This window comes from Sinocyclocheilus rhinocerous, unplaced genomic scaffold, assembly GCF_001515625.1.
Source record: "Sinocyclocheilus rhinocerous isolate Xijiao unplaced genomic scaffold, SAMN03320098_v1.1 scaffold61, whole genome shotgun sequence".
Lineage (NCBI taxonomy): Eukaryota > Metazoa > Chordata > Actinopteri > Cypriniformes > Cyprinidae > Sinocyclocheilus > Sinocyclocheilus rhinocerous.
The window spans coordinates 486,229-504,703 of record NW_015640445.1 but is presented as its reverse complement, the minus strand read 5'-3'; the positions used below and the strand labels follow the sequence as shown (position 1 = coordinate 504,703).

General features: G+C 39.4%; 2 protein-coding genes across 2 annotated transcripts in view; one reads left to right on the top strand and one right to left on the bottom strand.

The window, feature by feature from the left end:
* Positions 1–3,787: 3,787 nt before the first annotated feature.
* Positions 3,788–7,044, bottom strand: LOC107752815 (prostaglandin reductase 2). Its single transcript, XM_016568879.1, has 9 exons — positions 6,899–7,044; positions 6,693–6,811; positions 6,293–6,484; positions 6,048–6,218; positions 4,688–4,897; positions 4,479–4,600; positions 4,302–4,389; positions 4,179–4,218; positions 3,788–4,068 (listed from the first exon to the last, which is right to left on the bottom strand). Exons 1-9 carry the CDS (start codon positions 6,936–6,938, stop codon positions 4,004–4,006), a joined length of 1,047 nt encoding a protein of 348 aa, XP_016424365.1. The 5' UTR covers positions 6,939–7,044; the 3' UTR covers positions 3,788–4,003.
* A 3,900-nt stretch (positions 7,045–10,944) lies between these two features.
* Positions 10,945–18,475, top strand: part of LOC107752736 (ELM2 and SANT domain-containing protein 1-like) — a 35,967-nt gene continuing 28,436 nt past the window's right edge. The window contains exons 1-2 of the mRNA XM_016568762.1: positions 10,945–11,246; positions 14,856–16,693. Of these exons, the coding sequence (XP_016424248.1) occupies positions 15,209–16,693 (1,485 nt within the window). The 5' untranslated portion in view covers positions 10,945–11,246; positions 14,856–15,208. The remainder of the gene's footprint in view (positions 11,247–14,855; positions 16,694–18,475) is intronic.

The window sequence follows — 18,475 nt, the reverse complement described above, 5'->3', positions numbered from 1 at the left end:
GGCCACTCTGCCATAAAGCCCCGACTGGTGGAGGGCTGCAGTGATGGTTGACTTTCTACAACTTTCTCCCATCTCCCGACTGCATCTCTGGAGCTCAGCCACAGTGATCTTTGGGTTCTTCTTTACCTCTCTCACCAAGGCTCTTCTCCCCCGATAGCTCAGTTTGGCCGGACGGCCAGCTCTAGGAAGGGTTCTGGTCATCCCAAACGTCTTCCATTTAAGGATTATGGAGGCCACCGTGCTCTTAGGAACCTTAAGTGCAGCAGAAATTTTTCTGTAACCTTGGCCAGATCTGTGCCTTGCCACAATTCTGTCTCTGAGCTCTTCAGGCAATTCCATATTTTGAAGAATGTTGGTAACCAAACAGTTTATGGTTTACAGTAGCCACAGTATGCAAAAATACAATGGCTACCATCAACTGTTTGGTTACCTACACTCTTCAAAATATATTTTTCTGTGCTCAAACACTCATACAGGTTTGGAACAACTTGATGTAAGGAAATGATGACAATTTAAATTTTTTGGCCAAATGAAGCCTTTAAGTTTTCTGTAACATTATGTTCACATATGCAAACGTTGCATTATCTAATTAAATATGCACTCATTTGCATATATTTCCAGAATAATAAACTGAACATTGCATAAAGCCTGGTCCAATTTTTTTTTTACATATTAGAGTTAAAGGCTTTTACTGAGGGGATCTCTCTTTTAATCGCTCCATAAATCACAAAATACCGCCAGAAAAAAACCACCATATTTAGAGGTTACAGTGGGTACGGAAAGTATTCAGACCCCCTTAAATTTTTCACTTTTTGTTATATTGCAGCCATTTGCTAAAATCATTTGTTAATTTTTTTTCCTCATTAATGTACACATAGCACCCCATATTGACAGAAAAACACAGAATTGTTGACATTTTTGCAGATTTATTAAAAAAGAAAAACTGAAATATCACATGGTCTTAAGTATTCAGACCCTTTGCTGTGACACTCATATATTTAACTCAGGTGCTGTCCATTTCTTCTGATCATCCTTGAGATGGTTCTACACCTTCATTTGAGTCCAGCTGTGTTTGATTATACTGATTGGACTTGATTAGGAAAGCCACACACCTGTCTATATAAGACCTTACAGCTCACAGTGCATGTCAGAGCAAATGAGAATCATGAGGTCAAAGGAATTGCCTGAAGAGCTCAGAGACAGAATTGTGGCAAGGCACAGATCTGGCCAAGGTTACAAAAAACTTTCTGCTGCACTTAAGGTTCCTAAGAGCACGGTGGCCTCCATAATCCTTAAATGGAAGACGTTTGGGATGACCAGAACCCTTCCTAGAGCTGGCTGTCCGGCCAAACTGAGCTATCGGGGGAGAAGAGCCTTGGTGAGAGAGGTAAAGAAGAACCCAAAGATCACTGTGGCTGAGCTCCAGAGATGCAGTCGGGAGATGGGAGAAAGTTGTAGAAAGTCAACCATCACTGCAGCCCTCCACCAGTCGGGGCTTTATGGCAGAGTGGCCCGACGGAAGCCTCTCCTCAGTTCAAGACACATGAAAGCCCGCATGGAGTTTGCTAAAAAACATCTGAAGGACTCCAAGATGGTGAGAAATAAGATTCTCTGGTCTGATGAGACTAAGATAGAACTTTTTGGCCTTAATTCTAAGCGGTATGTGTGGAGAAAACCAGGCACTGCTCATCACCTGTCCCAACAGTGAAGCATGGTGGTGGCAGCATCATGCTGTGGGGGTGTTTTTCAGCTGCAGGGACAGGACGACTGGTTGCAATCGAGGGAAAGATGAATGCGGCCAAGTACAGGGATATCCTGGATGAAAACCTTCTCCAGAGTGCTCAGGACCTCAGACTGGAACTAAGGTTTACCTTCCAACAAGACAATGACCCTAAGCACACAGCTAAAATAACGAAGGAGTGGCTTCACAACAACTCTGTTACTGTTCTTGAATGGCCCAGCCAGAGCCCTGACTTAAACCCAATTGAGCATCTCTGGAGAGACCTAAAAATGGCTGTCCACCAACGTTTACCATCCAACCTGACAGAACTGGAGTGGATCTGCAAGAGGGAATGGCAGAGGATCCCCAAATCCATGTGTGAAAAACTTGTTGCATCTTTCCCAAAAAGACTCGTGGCTGTATTAGATCAAAAGGGTGCTTCTACTCTAAATACTGAGCATGTGATATTTCAGTTTTTTTTTTTTAATAAATCTGCAAAAATGTCAACAATTCTGTGTTTTTCTGTCAATATGGGGTGCTGTGTGTACATTAATGAGGAAAAAAAATTAACTTAAATGATTTTAGCAAATGGCTACAATATAACAAAGAGTGAAAAATTTAAGGGGGTCTGAATACTTTCCGTACCCACTGTATCTGCTTATATGTGATTTGGCTTTAAGTACTGTATTTCTTTTTGTAATTATGTTATTGTATTCATCCACATTGATATTGTAATGTATATTCCTTCCAGTTATTCTGCACTGTTTTATGGGCATTCTGGGTTTCTCTGGGTCACGTGGCTTTTGTAGTTCTGTTCACATTTGTTTTGTGGAAGGCACAAAATAGTTTCTTTTCAGTGAACAATGAATACATATTTACTTGGAATTTAATCAGAATTCTCTCTTTAACAATTGGCTTCACCACAAAATACGCCCAAAAATAGATTCTTGATTCTGTTTTACAGCTGACAATGTTGTTTTCCCACATGAAATGACCTCAATTTATATTTGTCATGTTTCTGCAACTCTGAATCATCTTGCATTGGAATTGATTTATCTGGCTGTATTTATGTACAACAAAGTAAAGGGGTTTCATATTGTGAGATATTTAGTTGTTTCCTTTTTTCCTTTGACACTGGAGTAACGACTGCTGAAAAATCAGATTTGCCATCACAGGAATAAATTAGATTTTAAAATATTTATAAAAATGGAAACAGTTATTTTAAATCATAAAAATATATCACAATATTACTGTTTTTACTGTATTTTTGATCAAATAAATGCTGCCTTGGTGAACATAAGGAACTTCCCCAAATACTTGTTAACAAACTATATATGTGCATTTTCAGTGTCAAACCTCAAACAGTGCTTGAAACTATCTATGTTACCAAAAACTGACACTTAAGTTTATTTTAAAGGAACACTCCACTATTTTTGAAAATAGGCTCATTTTCCAACTCCCCTAGAGTTAAATAGTTTTACCGTTTTCGAATCCATTCAGCCGATCTCCGGGTCTGGCGGTAGCACTTTTAGCTAAACTCTTTGGTCTTTTTTGAGCGAGATGCTAACGGTCTAATCAGATTCAATGATCTATGCTAAGCTAAGCTAAAAGTGCTACCGCCAGACCCGGAGATCAGCTGAATGGATTCGAAAACGGTAAAACTCAACTGTTTAACTCTAGGGGAGTTGGAAAATGAGCCTATTTTCAAAAATAGTGGAGTGTTCCTTTAAAATTGACACTTAGAGCAAGGCAAACATTATTACATTTATTTTAATTTAAATTATAGGAATAGTTCACACAAAAATAACAATTTTGTCATAATTTACCCTCATGTCGTTCCAAACCTTTATAAGTTTCTTTCTTATGTTGAATACACAAGAAGATATTTTGAAGAATTTTGAAGAACCAAACAGTTGTTTGTCCCCATTGACTTGAATAGTAGGGAAAGAAATACTATGGAAGTCAGTGGGGACCATCAACTGTTTGATTACCAGCTTTCTTCAAAATATCTTCTTTTACGTTCAACATAAGAAAGAAACTCATACAGGTTTGGAACGACATGAGGGTGACTAAATAACGACAACATTTTTTATTTTATTTTAAACATGTTAGGTCAACTTAGCTGATGCCTTTATTCAAAATGACTTACAGCACACTTAAAGGGACAGTCCCACTGGAGAAACCTCAAATGTCTTTTTGAGAGTCCTTTTTACTAATCTTTCGGTTACCATTTATATAATGACTGCACCACCTCCACAAGGCCTCCAGATGCAGATGTTTGACTCAGTCTGAAATTTTGACAACTTGTTTACCGATATTGCCTCCGGTCATCATGGAGCAGAACGCCTCTGAAATATGCATAGTGCATACATCCATTAAAATAAACATAGACAGTTCATACAATATGCATGCAAAGTACACTTAAATACATGAGAAAATAATAATAATAAACTCTCACCTCCTATGTTTTCTATACCATTTACAACGGTTTCCAACACCTGTAAAATTAAGAGGAGAAATACAATGTACAAAAGGTTTAGGGCGTCTTTCATGTGAGGAAACATGACTGGGGTAGATTTACCTTTATCTGGCCCGTCTTTACCCAGCGGCTGAGCTGCACAAGACCTTCTTCATGCTTCTCCATGTAGTTCAATACAACAAATCTCTCCCTGTGAACATATTGTATTGCTTGCAAGTTGGTAATATGATACAATGTATACAATCAACAAAGTAGGTTTTACTAGCTATTTTCATGTACCTTGTGATGTTTTTGTGACACAAAGCTTCTTGGGTATCCTCACTTAGAGGAGGTGGGTAAGGCACATCCTTATTGTACTGTGATATTTGGCCACACAGAATCACATGACCACCGGGATTCATCTGCACAGGGAGAGTATTGCACGACAAATACAACACAAAATGACCCACAGAAACTGACATAAAAACTGAGGGCGGGACATAGTTTACCTGTGATATAACAGCATCGCTGATGGGACCCCCTACGTTGTCAAAGTATATATCAATGCCTGTGGGGCAGTGCTCCCTCAGTGCTGAGCTGATATCTCCTTTTTTGTAGTTTATCCCTGCTGTAAAACCCAGCTCTGTTACCAAGGCCTGGCATTTCTGGTTGGAGCCGCAAATCCCCACGACTCTCTCACAACCATCCAGTCTGCCGATCTTAAACAACACAGAACAAAATTAAAATCACGCATGGCATACTGTATATCACAAAAGCAAAAAGAAAGAGCTTTATACAAGAAGCAAATAATTTTACTTTAAGTACTCAGTATAATACCAAATTATGTACAGATTATTTTAGACACATTCATCCTTTTAGTCATTCCTAATTATTTTCAAAATATGAAACAATAAATAATTTTTTTTTAATGTAAACTTTATTATGATATTATTTATATTTTATTGTTTTATATGATTACGTTTCTGGGAGTCACACCAGACACCATTTTTCAATCTGTGGTATCATAAGACGTCTGATTTTAAATGATCTGATTGATTATTAACCTTGACATACAGTCATGCAGGGGTCCTGTCTATGATATAATTTCCTTTTATATGTTTTGTTTTCATGTTGATAGCACCAAATGACTTTGATTTGCTATACAAAATATTTTAGCAAAACTGTGTCATTGCTTTTTTCTAAGAAATAATAAATGATTATACTAAACTAGGTTCATATTTAAGAATTTATATGTAAGAATTTAATTATTTAATGAGTTCTCAATTCTTTATTATTGAATCAGTTGTATTACCATGATAATTTTGACTTTATGTCCCCCAAAATAAAAAATAAAAAAACTCATCATAGAAGAGGTGTATTCAAGTTAATGTATATATGAATTTATTTATTTTTTTTTTTTTGATCACACTTTATTTTAAGGTCCAATTCTCACTATTAACAAATCATTAACTACGACTTTTGCCTTAATAAACTCCTAATTTGCTGCTTATTAACAGTTAGTAACGTAGTTGTTAATTTGGGTATTGGGTAGGATTAGGGATGTAGAACATGGTCATGCAGAATATGTGCTTTATTAGTACTAATAAACAGCCAATATGTTAATAATATGCATGCTAATAAGCAACTAATTAATAGTGAGAATTTGTCCCTATACTAAAGTGTTACCTTTTTTTTCAATAAATTAACAGTCCAAACAAAAAATGAGCATCAAATGAAAAATCTGCCTTAGCAAGCCTAAATATTAAAAGTTGATTTATAATAACCCTTTTCAAATGCATCTAAAATGTTGTCAAAACTAAATCTTTCCATAGAGAACAGACCGATTTCATATTTCCACTTGCATATTACCTGTCCAGCAATCGACCCACAAGCTCCAGCTGCTCCACTGATGACCATCGTCTGGTGGCTTCCTAGAGTCACATGACCCTTCTCTCTCACACCTAAAACAGCAGTAAGGCCAGGCATGCCCACAGCTCCTAGAACATACGACAGGTGACCATCGACCATCTCTGGGTCAACCTGCAAGAACGAGTACACCACACATCCATAAACCTGAAGACTATAAATCAAGCTTGCCAAAATGAACACTATACCTTTTGCAAAAGGCTGCCATCCATCACATCGTAGGTTTGCCAAGGCCAGTTGAATGAGGTGACAGAAGTGCCCACAGATAATGCCTGAGTCTTGCTGGCCTCCACTACACCAACTCCACCTCCATCCACACACTCCCCTAATCTCCATGGCAACAGGTAGTCAGCTCCAGTATCATCGTTCATGCGACAGCGCTGCATTGAGTTTGGTGTTAATATTGTTTCATGTATGAGTGAATAAGTTAATGCCTGGTAGTATATTGATTACAGGTTGAGTTTTCATGAAGGAAATATTCACTATATGAATATAGTAAACTATACTATATTTCCCACATGAAATGAATGAATTTCGTGAATTTCCTTTATGAAACCTCAATAACAAACACAAGTAAGGTCATCTCACCATGTAAGGGTCAACTGATAGGAAGAGTGTGCGGACTAACACTTGTCCTTCTTTCAGCTCGGGTGATTTCATTATCTCCTCTACACGGAAATTCTCTGGAACCGGATGACCATTTTTGCCTAATCATATATAGGGGGGAAACATGATTATTGGACTACATATTGTTGTTAATGATTTGTAAACTAGCAAATGTCAACATGGCTTACCTGGTCGAGAGCACAACACAACTCTTTTTACATTTAACATTTTCCCTTCTTTTACTACTTAATGTTTTTAAAAAAGAAAACTCGTAGTTATTCATAATGCAACTCTCAAAAATTTTGCTTGCAGCGACTGCATTTCTTCCTGAAATAATCACATGACTCGCAGGAGCTCGTCTGATTGGCTGCATGAGCTTTAAAGATCTGGTCGCATGTGTTGCGATGATGGGAATTCAGACTCGCGAATCGGTTCCTTTGAACAGTTCATTTCGAAGAACCGGTTCTTTTTATTACTACATGCACATTGACATTTAAAAACGTCATAACAATAATAAGCAGACTCACTGTAATTCCATGTTAGTTCCAAATTAGTTCTAAAGTCATTTAAAATCTAAATATAACTCGAATTTAATTTAAACAAGCGTTTTTGCATGTTTTATTAAAATGTATTGTTTAAAAGTCGAAGTTGTTGACTCGAGATCGAGAACTTCTCGAACTGATTCAGTTTGATTGGTAAACGAATCGTCCAGAAGGTTCTGTGAAAAGGTTCGACTGATTCACAATTATGATTCGGACATAGCGTGTGTGTTTACTTTGGACACTAGTGCAAATCTTTACCATGTGATTTCATATGGGATCGTTTAAGAAATGTACTTTAATAGTAATTGCTTTTTAGCACACATGACATTAGGATGAGGAGTTGTATATATTTATATTTGATCGTAAATTTGCCACAACATTCACTAAAGGTGTCTCCTGTACTAAATGTGCAAGAGAAAAATTGCATCACTGTGCAATTTGCAGCGGGTGGCGCTCTTGTTACCAACGAGGAAGTGACGCTACAAGCAAAGGCTTAAAGTTTTTTCCCCCTTTTTTTTCTTGAAAGCAACGCGAAAAAGATCTGGATCCCTGGAGCTACGTCGCAGATGTTTTAGAGGTAATGTAATGCGCAATAACTCCTTTCCAACTAGGTCCAGTTTGAATCCACTCGTAAAACATAGACTTATGATAAGTTTCTGCAGGACGTCGAAAGAAGACCTTGTTCTTCTGGAGGATGAATTCGTTTGGGTGGTTCCTTACTTTTGACAGAAACAATTAGAGCGCTTTTGTCAGTGTTGCGAGTGGCGAACTGTTTCATGTAAACACATTTTTGCAGGAACGCAGCAAGAGCTGCAACTACACATGTGAGCAACAGAAAGGGCTTATCAGAGGAACAGTTGTTGCAACAAATGTCTAACGATTTCTTCTCTCGTTATTAAATGCAAGCGTTCCCTTTAAATCAGTGACCGTGTTAGTAGCGCCTATGTCAGTTTTGTACCTGCATTATGGATCATGTTACTGTTTTGCAACATTTGGTGGTGTTGCAACAACTGTGTCATATAAACTTGTGTCAGCCTTCCCCCTAAGCCATCACAACGAGTACAGGGGGTTTTACATCTCTAAATTGGTTATGTACTTCCAGTTTGATTTCTGGCTGGGAATCATACGTGCATTGTAACCATTAAATAGGCATGCATTTACGCGCCCATCTGCATTTTATGATTAAGAATGCAAGAAGGCTGCCTGCAATATGCATCTACTCACAGTAATGTCTGAGAATTATATTTTACACACCCGAATAGCATTCGAGGTATCAGATTGTTTATTGAGGCTGGTACACTCAGCACATGCCATACCCTGTGAATGGATGGCCGCATGTCTGGTGGCTTTGCACTTTATTTTAAGGCACAGCAGAGAGAGAGAGTACAGGAACACTGACACGATGAGGCCTATGGGTGTCTCCTTACTCACGGCAGCACATGCTCGATCATGTCCGTGCTGCTGAGCCTCTGCACGCATGCACAAATGCTCCCAGTTCTAGGCGTGATTAGTGTTACACAGAGTTCAGAAGTTTCTCAAATACTGTTAAAAAGGGAGTCTGTCTTACAGCAGTTACCTTGACTCTGCGCACTCTATCATAATCATGTTCACAATGTTCCCTTGTAATATTGATAACAATCGTATCAGTGAGAATGGATTGAGAGTGAGAGGCTTTCTAGTGTAACGTTACATTCAGTATGGGAGAGTGGGGAGTGTTAACTGTTGTAACACTCTTTTTTTCTTTAACCAAGGTCTCTTAAGATTGTGAAATAATCTCTTATTTGTCTGCTACATGTTAAAGTAGTTTAGAAATGCACAATTTATCTCTAAACTGTAAATTAGTGTTAAGTACAAAGAGTGATGTTACAACCCACCTCACGAGTGAGCGTAGCAATCTTAAAACCTGGACATTTTAAGTGTTATGCATTATTTATTTTTTTGGGGTAATCAAGCTGTACAACATAATCACTTCAGTTTCTGTTCATTTTAAATGTTTTCATTTAAAATTCAATTTCAAAACTGCTGATAAAACAAACCAGTGAAGCCTTTACACATTTCCGGGGTTTTTTTTAGAAGTGGAAGCTGCCATAGTTGGGTAAACATCTATAGTGGTAAACAGAAACTAGAACAAATAATTTTTTCGTTCACATTTGTTTCAATAGCAAAAGAAAAATCCATGATCGCATTTCTATGACTTTACAAAAGAGGAAAAAATATCTAGAGATTGATCATGATGGTCAGATCAGAGAACATGCCCAGTTCTACGGGGGTGTTTGAGGGTGCTTAGCGAAACGAAACCTCAAACGAAATCAATAGCACCCTCAGTTAAAGCTGTAATAATGGCATTTCATTGCAGATTTAGCAAGCTCTCCAGTGCGTTATGGTTTGCGCTCTGGGGATCATTTTCTATTTCAACATGTTTGTGCAGTGTTGCGCAATATAGCCAATCACAGACATGTCTGTTGATTTCTTGAACGCAGCAGCCAATCAAAGGTGTTTAAGTTTGAATCCACTCACCGCTCAAATCACCGGAGCAGCATGAATCATCTCATAATAACAAAGTGTAGACACGATGTAATGTAAATAAGAGATTCATTGTGCAGCGTAGAGACCTTTGTTGATTATAACGTAACTTTGTGAGATCGCGATGAACTAAGATGAGTGACAGTTTTTTAGTAATTATAAAGGGAGCGCTCTTTGCACCATAGCAATGGGCGGCAAAAAAAAATTATATATATATATATTGACACCCTCACTAATTTAAAAAGCACCCTCAGTAATTTGAGCCTGAGAGAGAAAGATGTCAAATTTGCCTTTGCACTCTCAGCCATTGTAGTAGAAACACTCACACAGCAGCGTTAACTAGTTTTCTGTAATTTAATGCCAAAATATAATGTTAGAACTGTACATTAATTATTAAAAAATGAAAATTTATCATCATAGCAGTCCATCTAAAAAAAATAAAACATTGTGCTTGCAAGTTTGTGTTAGTCACTCTCACAATTGTGGGAAATGTAGGCCTATACATTGTGCAAAATGGGACAGTGGGATAGCACCGGATAGTGTTACAACCCCTCCCACCTGCTCAGATATGATAATTCTAGTTCTTAATCATGTAGATGAAAAGCTTATGTCAAATTCAACCGCTGATTCAGACGATAATGATCACAAATTAAAATGCAGACATACTTGTCCTATATCCTGTGTATTTTACCAGTATCTATATTGTCATATCAGGAGGGTGGTGGTCATAGCGATTTCACCTCTGTAGCTCATTTCTTATTGGTTCAACTGTTAGTGTTACAACACACTTTGTTAACACTCCCTGGTCCCCAATCCAAACAACCACAGTGTAGCCTTTTTTTGTTATGATTAACCTCATAAAGGCTATCTCTGAGTTGCTGGATTTCTACTAGTTTGAGCCACGTGCCTTGTCTTTTTGCTCACTGACCACACATATTGTAATTCATTCACTCGATCCAGGTATAGATGGGGATGTTTGGTACAAGCCATGCTTTTAAGAACGTGTCCCAGTGACGGAATTTCCCGCATGGCCTGTGCATTTGCAGTAATTTACAGCGCCCCGCATGGTAGGGGAAAGGCCTTATATGGTAGCGGAAGTGGGTGTGGCCAACGGGACAGTAGGGGATCACAAGACTTCAGCTGAAAGAGAATGTGTTGTTCCATACTTCATGTACGAGTGAACTACACTGTTTTGGGCGTTTTGATTCGCATGCGCGTGCAATAATAACGAAATCGCGTGCAATTGTTTGGAAAAACGCCACGCCATTTTGTCAAAGAAGCCCTCCATTTCCATTTCTCGTTGGTTTCGTTTGCACAAGGATCTACCTCTTGACTTGAATATTACTGGAGTGAGGTCAGCATTGCATGACTCAATCGTGGATAAGCATACAGTCATTTCTCTACTGTTGCATTGGACCTTGCAGTTGTTCTTAGGGCGACCTGAAAACAAACGTAGAACAGAACAAGCACGGTAAGGATGCTTTTTAAACGCCTAATATTAAATGTTTAGGACTGTTTAGTAAATCGAAATCATGCAGTGGATATCATTATTAAGTTATAGCAGAATATTAGTCGAATTCGAGCGTGCGCTACGTGTGGCTCTTACTCCCTTGTACGTTAATACTGAAAAGCATGAACTAACTTGCGCACAAATTACATTCACCAGAGTTGACAACTAGGAAGAGAAAGAAGGGGGGGCTTGTCATATACCACTTTTATTATTTTGCTGCTCAAACATGCTTCATAGGGTGTATTGTTGTCTCACTTTGTTGCAGTGTGACACGGAATTAGTGACTGGATAATCCCTTTTCTTCAACAAAGGACTTCTGGTAAATAGCGCTGAGCTGGCTTCACTAGGAAGGGGGGTCCAGGGAGGGCACCCAGTATGCAAACACTCTGTCTGTGTCTCAAAATATATTGAGCTGTTTACCCAGACAGTTTTTTGAGGGGCTTGAATGCGCTTTTCGAACGTTCGAACGCAACGCGGCCGTCCTGCGTCGCGTAAATAAAACCGCGCGTCGAAGTATAGTAGCACAAAATGAGAGTTCTGGTCATTTATTCACACGCATGTTGTTCCAAAGCCGTACGGCTTGCTTTTTTATGGCACACAAAACAAGATGTTAGTCAGTCTCAGTCACTATTCACTTTTTGCGCGTCTTTTTCCACAAAATGAAAGTGAATGGCTGTCATTCTGCACAACATCTAATTTTCCACGGAACAATTATAGTCATACAGGTTTGGAACAACATGAGAGTGAGTAAATGACGACCGCATTTTAATTCCTGGGTGAACTATTCCTTTAAAAGTAGATAAACTCTTTAAAACTAGATAAACTAGAGACCCCGTTCTGTGTCTACGCCCCCTAAAATGCTTTCTAGTGAGGCAGCTGACTAGGTCTTGAGCCACAAGCACTTCTCTCTGAGGGGAATTCTCGCTCATGTCTTAGCACTTGAGTCAAATCTGCATTCGTTTGTGGTTTAAATTAAGAACTAGGTACGATTAGGTAACCATACTTGACGTTACAAGCTTATTAAACGCGTTCTCGTCAGCTGTTAAAACCGTGGCTAGTATAACCGTGCCTCGCTGTGTCTTGTGTTGTTTTGCCAATGTAATGACATTTATTTGCGTTCACTGCGCGCAGTTTTCAGCAGAACGCCATGCGATGGATTACTCGAATAAAAAATGTAATGCACTGAAATGTGTTAGGTAAACTTGACCTGCAATATGGTTCTCACACTTTAAGCGGACGCTGGTTTGGTTGATGCAATTGTTGTTTACATCCCCGTGCAGTTAGGGGTGTTTCTCATTGCGTTGCGACAGCCCTGGATATACTGCAGCTTTAAATGGCTGCTTTGAATACGCAGTATGTATACACTTTACCGTATGTTGATTTCACGATATGTGAGTTGGCCAAATGTAATGTAATTAAATGAATGTTAATTTTTAAACATGCAGAATGCTCAGTTATTTAGTTTTTTCAATAGTTTGAACTTGAAGTTGGTTAATGTACATTTCCATTTAATCATGCTAAAAAACAGTCTTTTTTTTTTTAGAATATCTTTTAAATCCTTCTTTTAGTTGTCTTAATAAAAACAGCTGTTGTAAATACGGGTGTTATGTATTTATAATGCAATTTAGCTGGCAATATACAGTATATGCATAATGTAATATATAAGTAATAAGAAACATTCATTGGAAGGATTCAGGTGCACAAAGTTTAGATTTCAGTGCTATTTTATACTAAGCATAGAGAACATTTGTATTGGTCGGTGTAATAAAGCAAAAAGCCATGTGAGATGTGCACTACTGTGATTTTAGCACAGGTATTCAGTGTTAGTAAAAGCAGAAACACTAATGTACGTTAAATTTAAGGACAATAAACCATTATTAAATATAGATCACAAAATAAATATGTAAAATCATCAGGTAGTGTGCTTTGACCTTATTTGTGTAGTTTATAATTTGCTTGCATGAAGATATATATTTCTTTTAATAAATGTGCTCTCATGAGTTAAAGTCGGCATGAAACGGAAGTTGCGATTGTCTTTTCTTCTCTACTGTGACGTATATCCGAGTGAAACGGCATCTGAAATGAGAGGGCGGGACTTGATTTCGTCTTTCGGGAATTGATTGGATCGTTGGAAGCTGGGGCGTTGCTAACAAAATGGAGGTGAGGCAGATCTGAATGCCAGTTTGCAGTTAGTGGTGGGGGATTTCTCTCCACTGGATTCACCGCTGACACCCAAGCATGAATAAATGTTTTATTTATTAAGGATGACGACGACGATCAACGGCACAAAACATGCCTGTGCGCGCGTGTCATATTTGTTATATTCATGGAAAAAAATTTGTTTGCGATGTCCTAAGAGTAATGTTGTCGTAATATCCTAATATCAGAATCAGAATCAGAATGAGCTTTATTGCCAGGTATGTTTACACATACGAGGAATTTGTTTTCGTGACAGAAGCTTCCACAGTGTAACAGAATGACAGTGACAGAACAAAAAACACAGATAATAAAAAATAGAACAAGTAAATAAGGAATAAAAATATATAAATTGACAATTGTACGTGCAGGTATATTACAATAGACAGTTTTTGTATGTACAGATACTGTATATTATGTGCAAATTTGAGGTGTAGACTGAGTATGAGTGTTAGATAAATAAGTGTATGAGTGAATAAATAGTGTGTGTTCTGAAGCATCAGCTTCAGCTTTTCCCCCTGTCGTTTATCCCAGCGTTTACCCCTCACGTCACTAGCTCTGCCCTTGCGCCATAGCTCGTGACCGGAAGAGAAGATGAGTCATTTTGGGGGGGGGAGTTAACGTTTTTGATTAAAGATTATAAGGGCACATGACTTTAAAAAAATAATGAAGTGCACGAATAAATTATTTATAATAAACACTACAGTATTCCATTAAAAAAATAAGAATTTTCCATTTTGATTTCATGGTGACTTTAACCGTTTTGAGATATGCTCTGAGATATCTAAGATGATTCATTATTCATTTCATTGCTATATATGCACATGCTCATAACAAAATGCAAGCCCTCCATGATTTATGAGAGGAGGGTATAGCTGATTAGTGATAGACTTTTATTGATTTTGATGTTAATATTTGGATGCTGATGTGAACTATGAGGGGAATTACCTTCAAACAATGTCATTGTGAAACTAGGCTAGTACATTTTCACACTCTCTGTGGGATTGTGTGTGCAACTGTACGTCTCTGCTCATCTTACTCACTTTCCCTGTTGCCCTCTCTGCTAACAATCTAGAAACAATTATTACATTTTCCCCCTACTCACACGTAGCATTCTCACATATGTGTCATCTTGGTTTGTGTGCATACTGAACAAATTACCTGCAGTTTGTTCAACATTGTTTTATTATATGCACTAAACTGCTAATGTCACAGTTCCCCCAACCCTTAACAATCCACCTTTCCCTTTCAAATTCTTTTCTCTAGGGTTCTATTCATGAAATTGCTGAAACCGCTATTTCAATGAACCCCCACTAAGCCCAAAGCACTGACTCTGAAGTCTAACCATAATATTTGTCATCACTTTCTTCTTAGGTTGTCTTCAATGAATGAGCAACATGTTAAACTAAAGACTTCTCAACCCAGCTTGACATCCCGGGAGCGGAAGAGTTGGCAGTGAAGAAAAAAGCAAATGGACATGTTTGAGCTACATCGTACTGAAACTACTATTTCTGAACAGGAGATGCTGCAGTTTTTTCTTTTAAAGCTTACCTGCATTCCTACCATGCTGAGTAGGTTTGGATGACCATTAACTGTCATTAAACCAATCAAGGGTTCTTTGTCAAGGGCGATACTCTAAGACTCTTCATTAAAACTTTGTGTGGTTTGGGAATTTGAACTCTTGTCTTCTTAACCTCCCACTCCACCACTCCCCAGAATCTATATTCATGAAAGGCATGAGTTTGCAACCTCAACAGAAACCAAACGCAAAAAGAACGGGCAAGCGCATCACTTTCTTTAGCGATCAGGGTGTGGCGATGAAAGAGGCCTCTCAGCATACAGAGCCCTACTATGGCATTGGGGTCCCTCCCTCAGGGCCAGGCCATAATGACAGGGGAGGTGTGGAAAGCTTGAATGCAGAAGCACCACATACGTACCTCAATTCTGTCATTTTCAGCCCTGAGAAGAGTGATCAAAGCCGTGGGCACTACCAACAGATGATGCCCATGAAGTGGTCACACCAAGACCCACCTTTGCAGCTCCAACAGCGACCAAACAATTGGTCACAGGGTATGACTGCTTGGTCCCAGAACTTTGGCCCTTACCTGGGGGCTCAGGCTGCTTTTGCAAAGCAGATGCATGAGGGCATGTCAGTACAGCAGCAGCAACCTGAGCCATCAACTATTAGGGCAACTGAAAAACAAGTGGCTAACATAAGTGGAGAGACCTTTAGGGATACGACCAAATCTGGCAGAGGCATGGACTGGGAACAGCAGCAGGCCTTTCAGCAAACACAAAAGCCTGGAATGTTAAATCCACAGCAGCACGGACAGTCCAACCCTGGGAATTCTGTGCTGCAACCCTTTCAGTTAGCTTTCGGACAGCCCAAGCAGAACTTGGTAGCAGGATACTATCAGGTAGTTCAGGGAAATCGGACCTTGCCGAATTTGAATTACAGTACACAGACGAATTCCCAACTACAGCAGCAACTACAGCAACATGAGCAACAGCAAAAGCTGCAGCGGCAAATAATGTTCCAACAGCGACAACAGCTGGAACAGCAGATACGACAACAGGTGCAGCAGCAGCAGGTACTTCAGCGTCAAAAACAGCCACAACAGATATCACAATCACAGTTGCAGCAACAAGCACGGCAGTTAAAACATACTCAGCAACAGCAACCGCCACAACAACATATGCAACAAATTCAACCGCAACAAGACTTGGTGCAGCAGCACCAAAAATCTGAGCAGCCTCTTTTTCAGAACCAGAATGTATTGGAAAATTACTCTGATTGCCAGCAGCCACATGCTTCTTCACTTGATCAGCATCAGCCCTCATTACCAGGACAGTCCCAAGAGACAACTGATCCACCGTCAACACAGACTCAAGACTCCATTCCTCAGCCTCCCTCAACTATTCCCCAGCAATCCATCGAGACCCAACAGCCTGGGCCCCGGAGATCACGTCGGCTTTCAAAAGAGGGTGGAGGCCCTGCCTCGGATAACCCATTTGTCATGCCGACTGATCTCCACACCCAAGGCTCTCAGAATGGTGCTTCTGAGACTAGTGCGGTGCAAGACATCCGGGCCGCTCCAACAGGTGTAATCCAGAGCACACGACGTAAGAGGAGGGTGTCGCAAGAGGTCAACCTGGAAACCTTGGCTCAGAAGGCTTCGGAAAGGGAATCTCTTCCCTCACGTAGTATCAAGGTAAGACAACTGACAGTTTTTCAGTCGAAGTGACGAAGTGAAGTGACGTGACATGTGGCCAAGTATGGTGACCCATACTCGGAATTAGTGCTCTGCATTTATCCCATCCAAAGTGCACACACACAGCAGTGAACACACACACACACACACCGTGAACACACACCTGGAGCAGTGGGCAGTCATTTTTTTTGCTGCGGCGCCCGGGGAGCAGTTGGGTCAGGACACCTCAGTCGTGGTATTGAAAGTAGGAGAGAGTGCTGTACATTCACTCCCCACACCTACAATCCCTGCCGGTACGAGATTCGAACCCGCAACCTTTGGGTTACTAGTCTAACTCTCTAACCATTAGGCCACGACTTCCCACATGTCAAATTCCCACATGAAAAGTTGGACTGTGTGACGAATTACCCAAGGGTAGTTGACGTCATTATCTGCTTAAAGCTGTGCAGTGAGGATTAGGGGTGGGGGGAAAAATCGATACAGCATAGTATCGCGATATTTTCCGCGGCAATACTGTATCGATCTTTTATTTTACTATTTGGTAGAATAATAAAATCAATTTCTTTACAATCCACTAGATGGTGGTGTTGAGTTTATTTCTGGTGAGGACAGCTGGGTCACCTTCAGCATGCAGTAAGTTAGTAAAATAAAGAGGGCGGCATCGCAGAAAGTTATCAGGAAAGCCCCGTCCGCGTTTAAATCGGATGTATGGACTTACTTCAGATTTGTAAACAAGGAGGGGATGCAAGTAGGGATGCACCGAAAATATAGGCTACATATAATAATAATAATAATATATATGGCGCACCGCGTCGCACCCCGCCCGGCAGTGTTCAGTGCGCAGGTTTCACTCTCCTCGTCACTGCGCAGTTTGAGCTCCGCTCAGAATTCCGATCTATGAATGTGCATTCCGCTCGTGTAACTGGTAAAATAATGCTACCTTCAGTGACTCTATGCTCTGCTCATATGCTCTGATAATAATAGCTTTGTAGGACTATGCATTATTTGGACAATTAGTCAAAAAAAAAAACTTACCTGATTCTGTTACATAGAAGTATCATAAGCCTGCATAAAACAGTATAAAATCTCAAAGACAACATACACGATGACCTGAAGGGTATGTGTGTTCATTCAAAGAAAGGTTTTCCTATGAATTAATTAGAAAAGAGTCAATTTCTACTGTGCACTGTATCTCTTCCTTATGAAAAAGGCAATGATTTTCCCTACTTTCCATTAGGTCGTAAATGTATCTGGTGTCAGGGTTGCCATGGTAACCAGGGGGGGCCTGGTGTCGTTGCAGACATCCTGGCATCCAGTTTATTGGGTGAGGGGACTGTGACGATTTGTTAATCTAATGAATAACTGATTTGTTAAATCAAATGAAAAATTGTGTGTTTGATTGGTCCAGACGCTACATACTTTTAGTAAAAGTGGTTATTTTATTGGCTTGTGTTTTTTTTTTTTTAATTCAGTATCATTAAAATTGAGTTAAATTATAAAAGTCTTACAAAATTACTTTATATTATTTTATTAAATTATAAATAATCATTACAAAGCAGTTTCGGTTTTCGGCCAAGTGCATCCAGAATTTTCGGTTTCTGTTTTGGCCCAGAATTTGCATTTCGGTGCATCCCTAGATGTAAGACTACATGTTTTATTTAATTTAATTTAAATTTAACAGTAATTTACTTTCAAATGCCCCAATTGCTGAAGGGTCTGCACAACTTTAGTACAATTTCAAGTTGCACTGTTCAAAATACCTGTAGTAGCACAGCAGTGCAT

What these genes read in the sequence shown, in the direction of transcription:
- LOC107752815 (XM_016568879.1), bottom strand. Translation starts at nt 6,938, where the DNA reads ATGTTAAATGTAAAAAGAGTTGTGTTGTGCTCTCGACCAG. An exon ending in TGTGTTGTGCTCTCGACCAG is followed by an intron (nt 6,812 to 6,898) that starts GTAAGCCATGTT and finishes ATATATGATTAG; the next exon opens with GCAAAAATGGTCATCCGGTT. An exon ending in GTGGGTCGATTGCTGGACAG is followed by an intron (nt 4,898 to 6,047) that starts GTAATATGCAAG and finishes GTGTTGTTTAAG; the next exon opens with ATCGGCAGACTGGATGGTTG.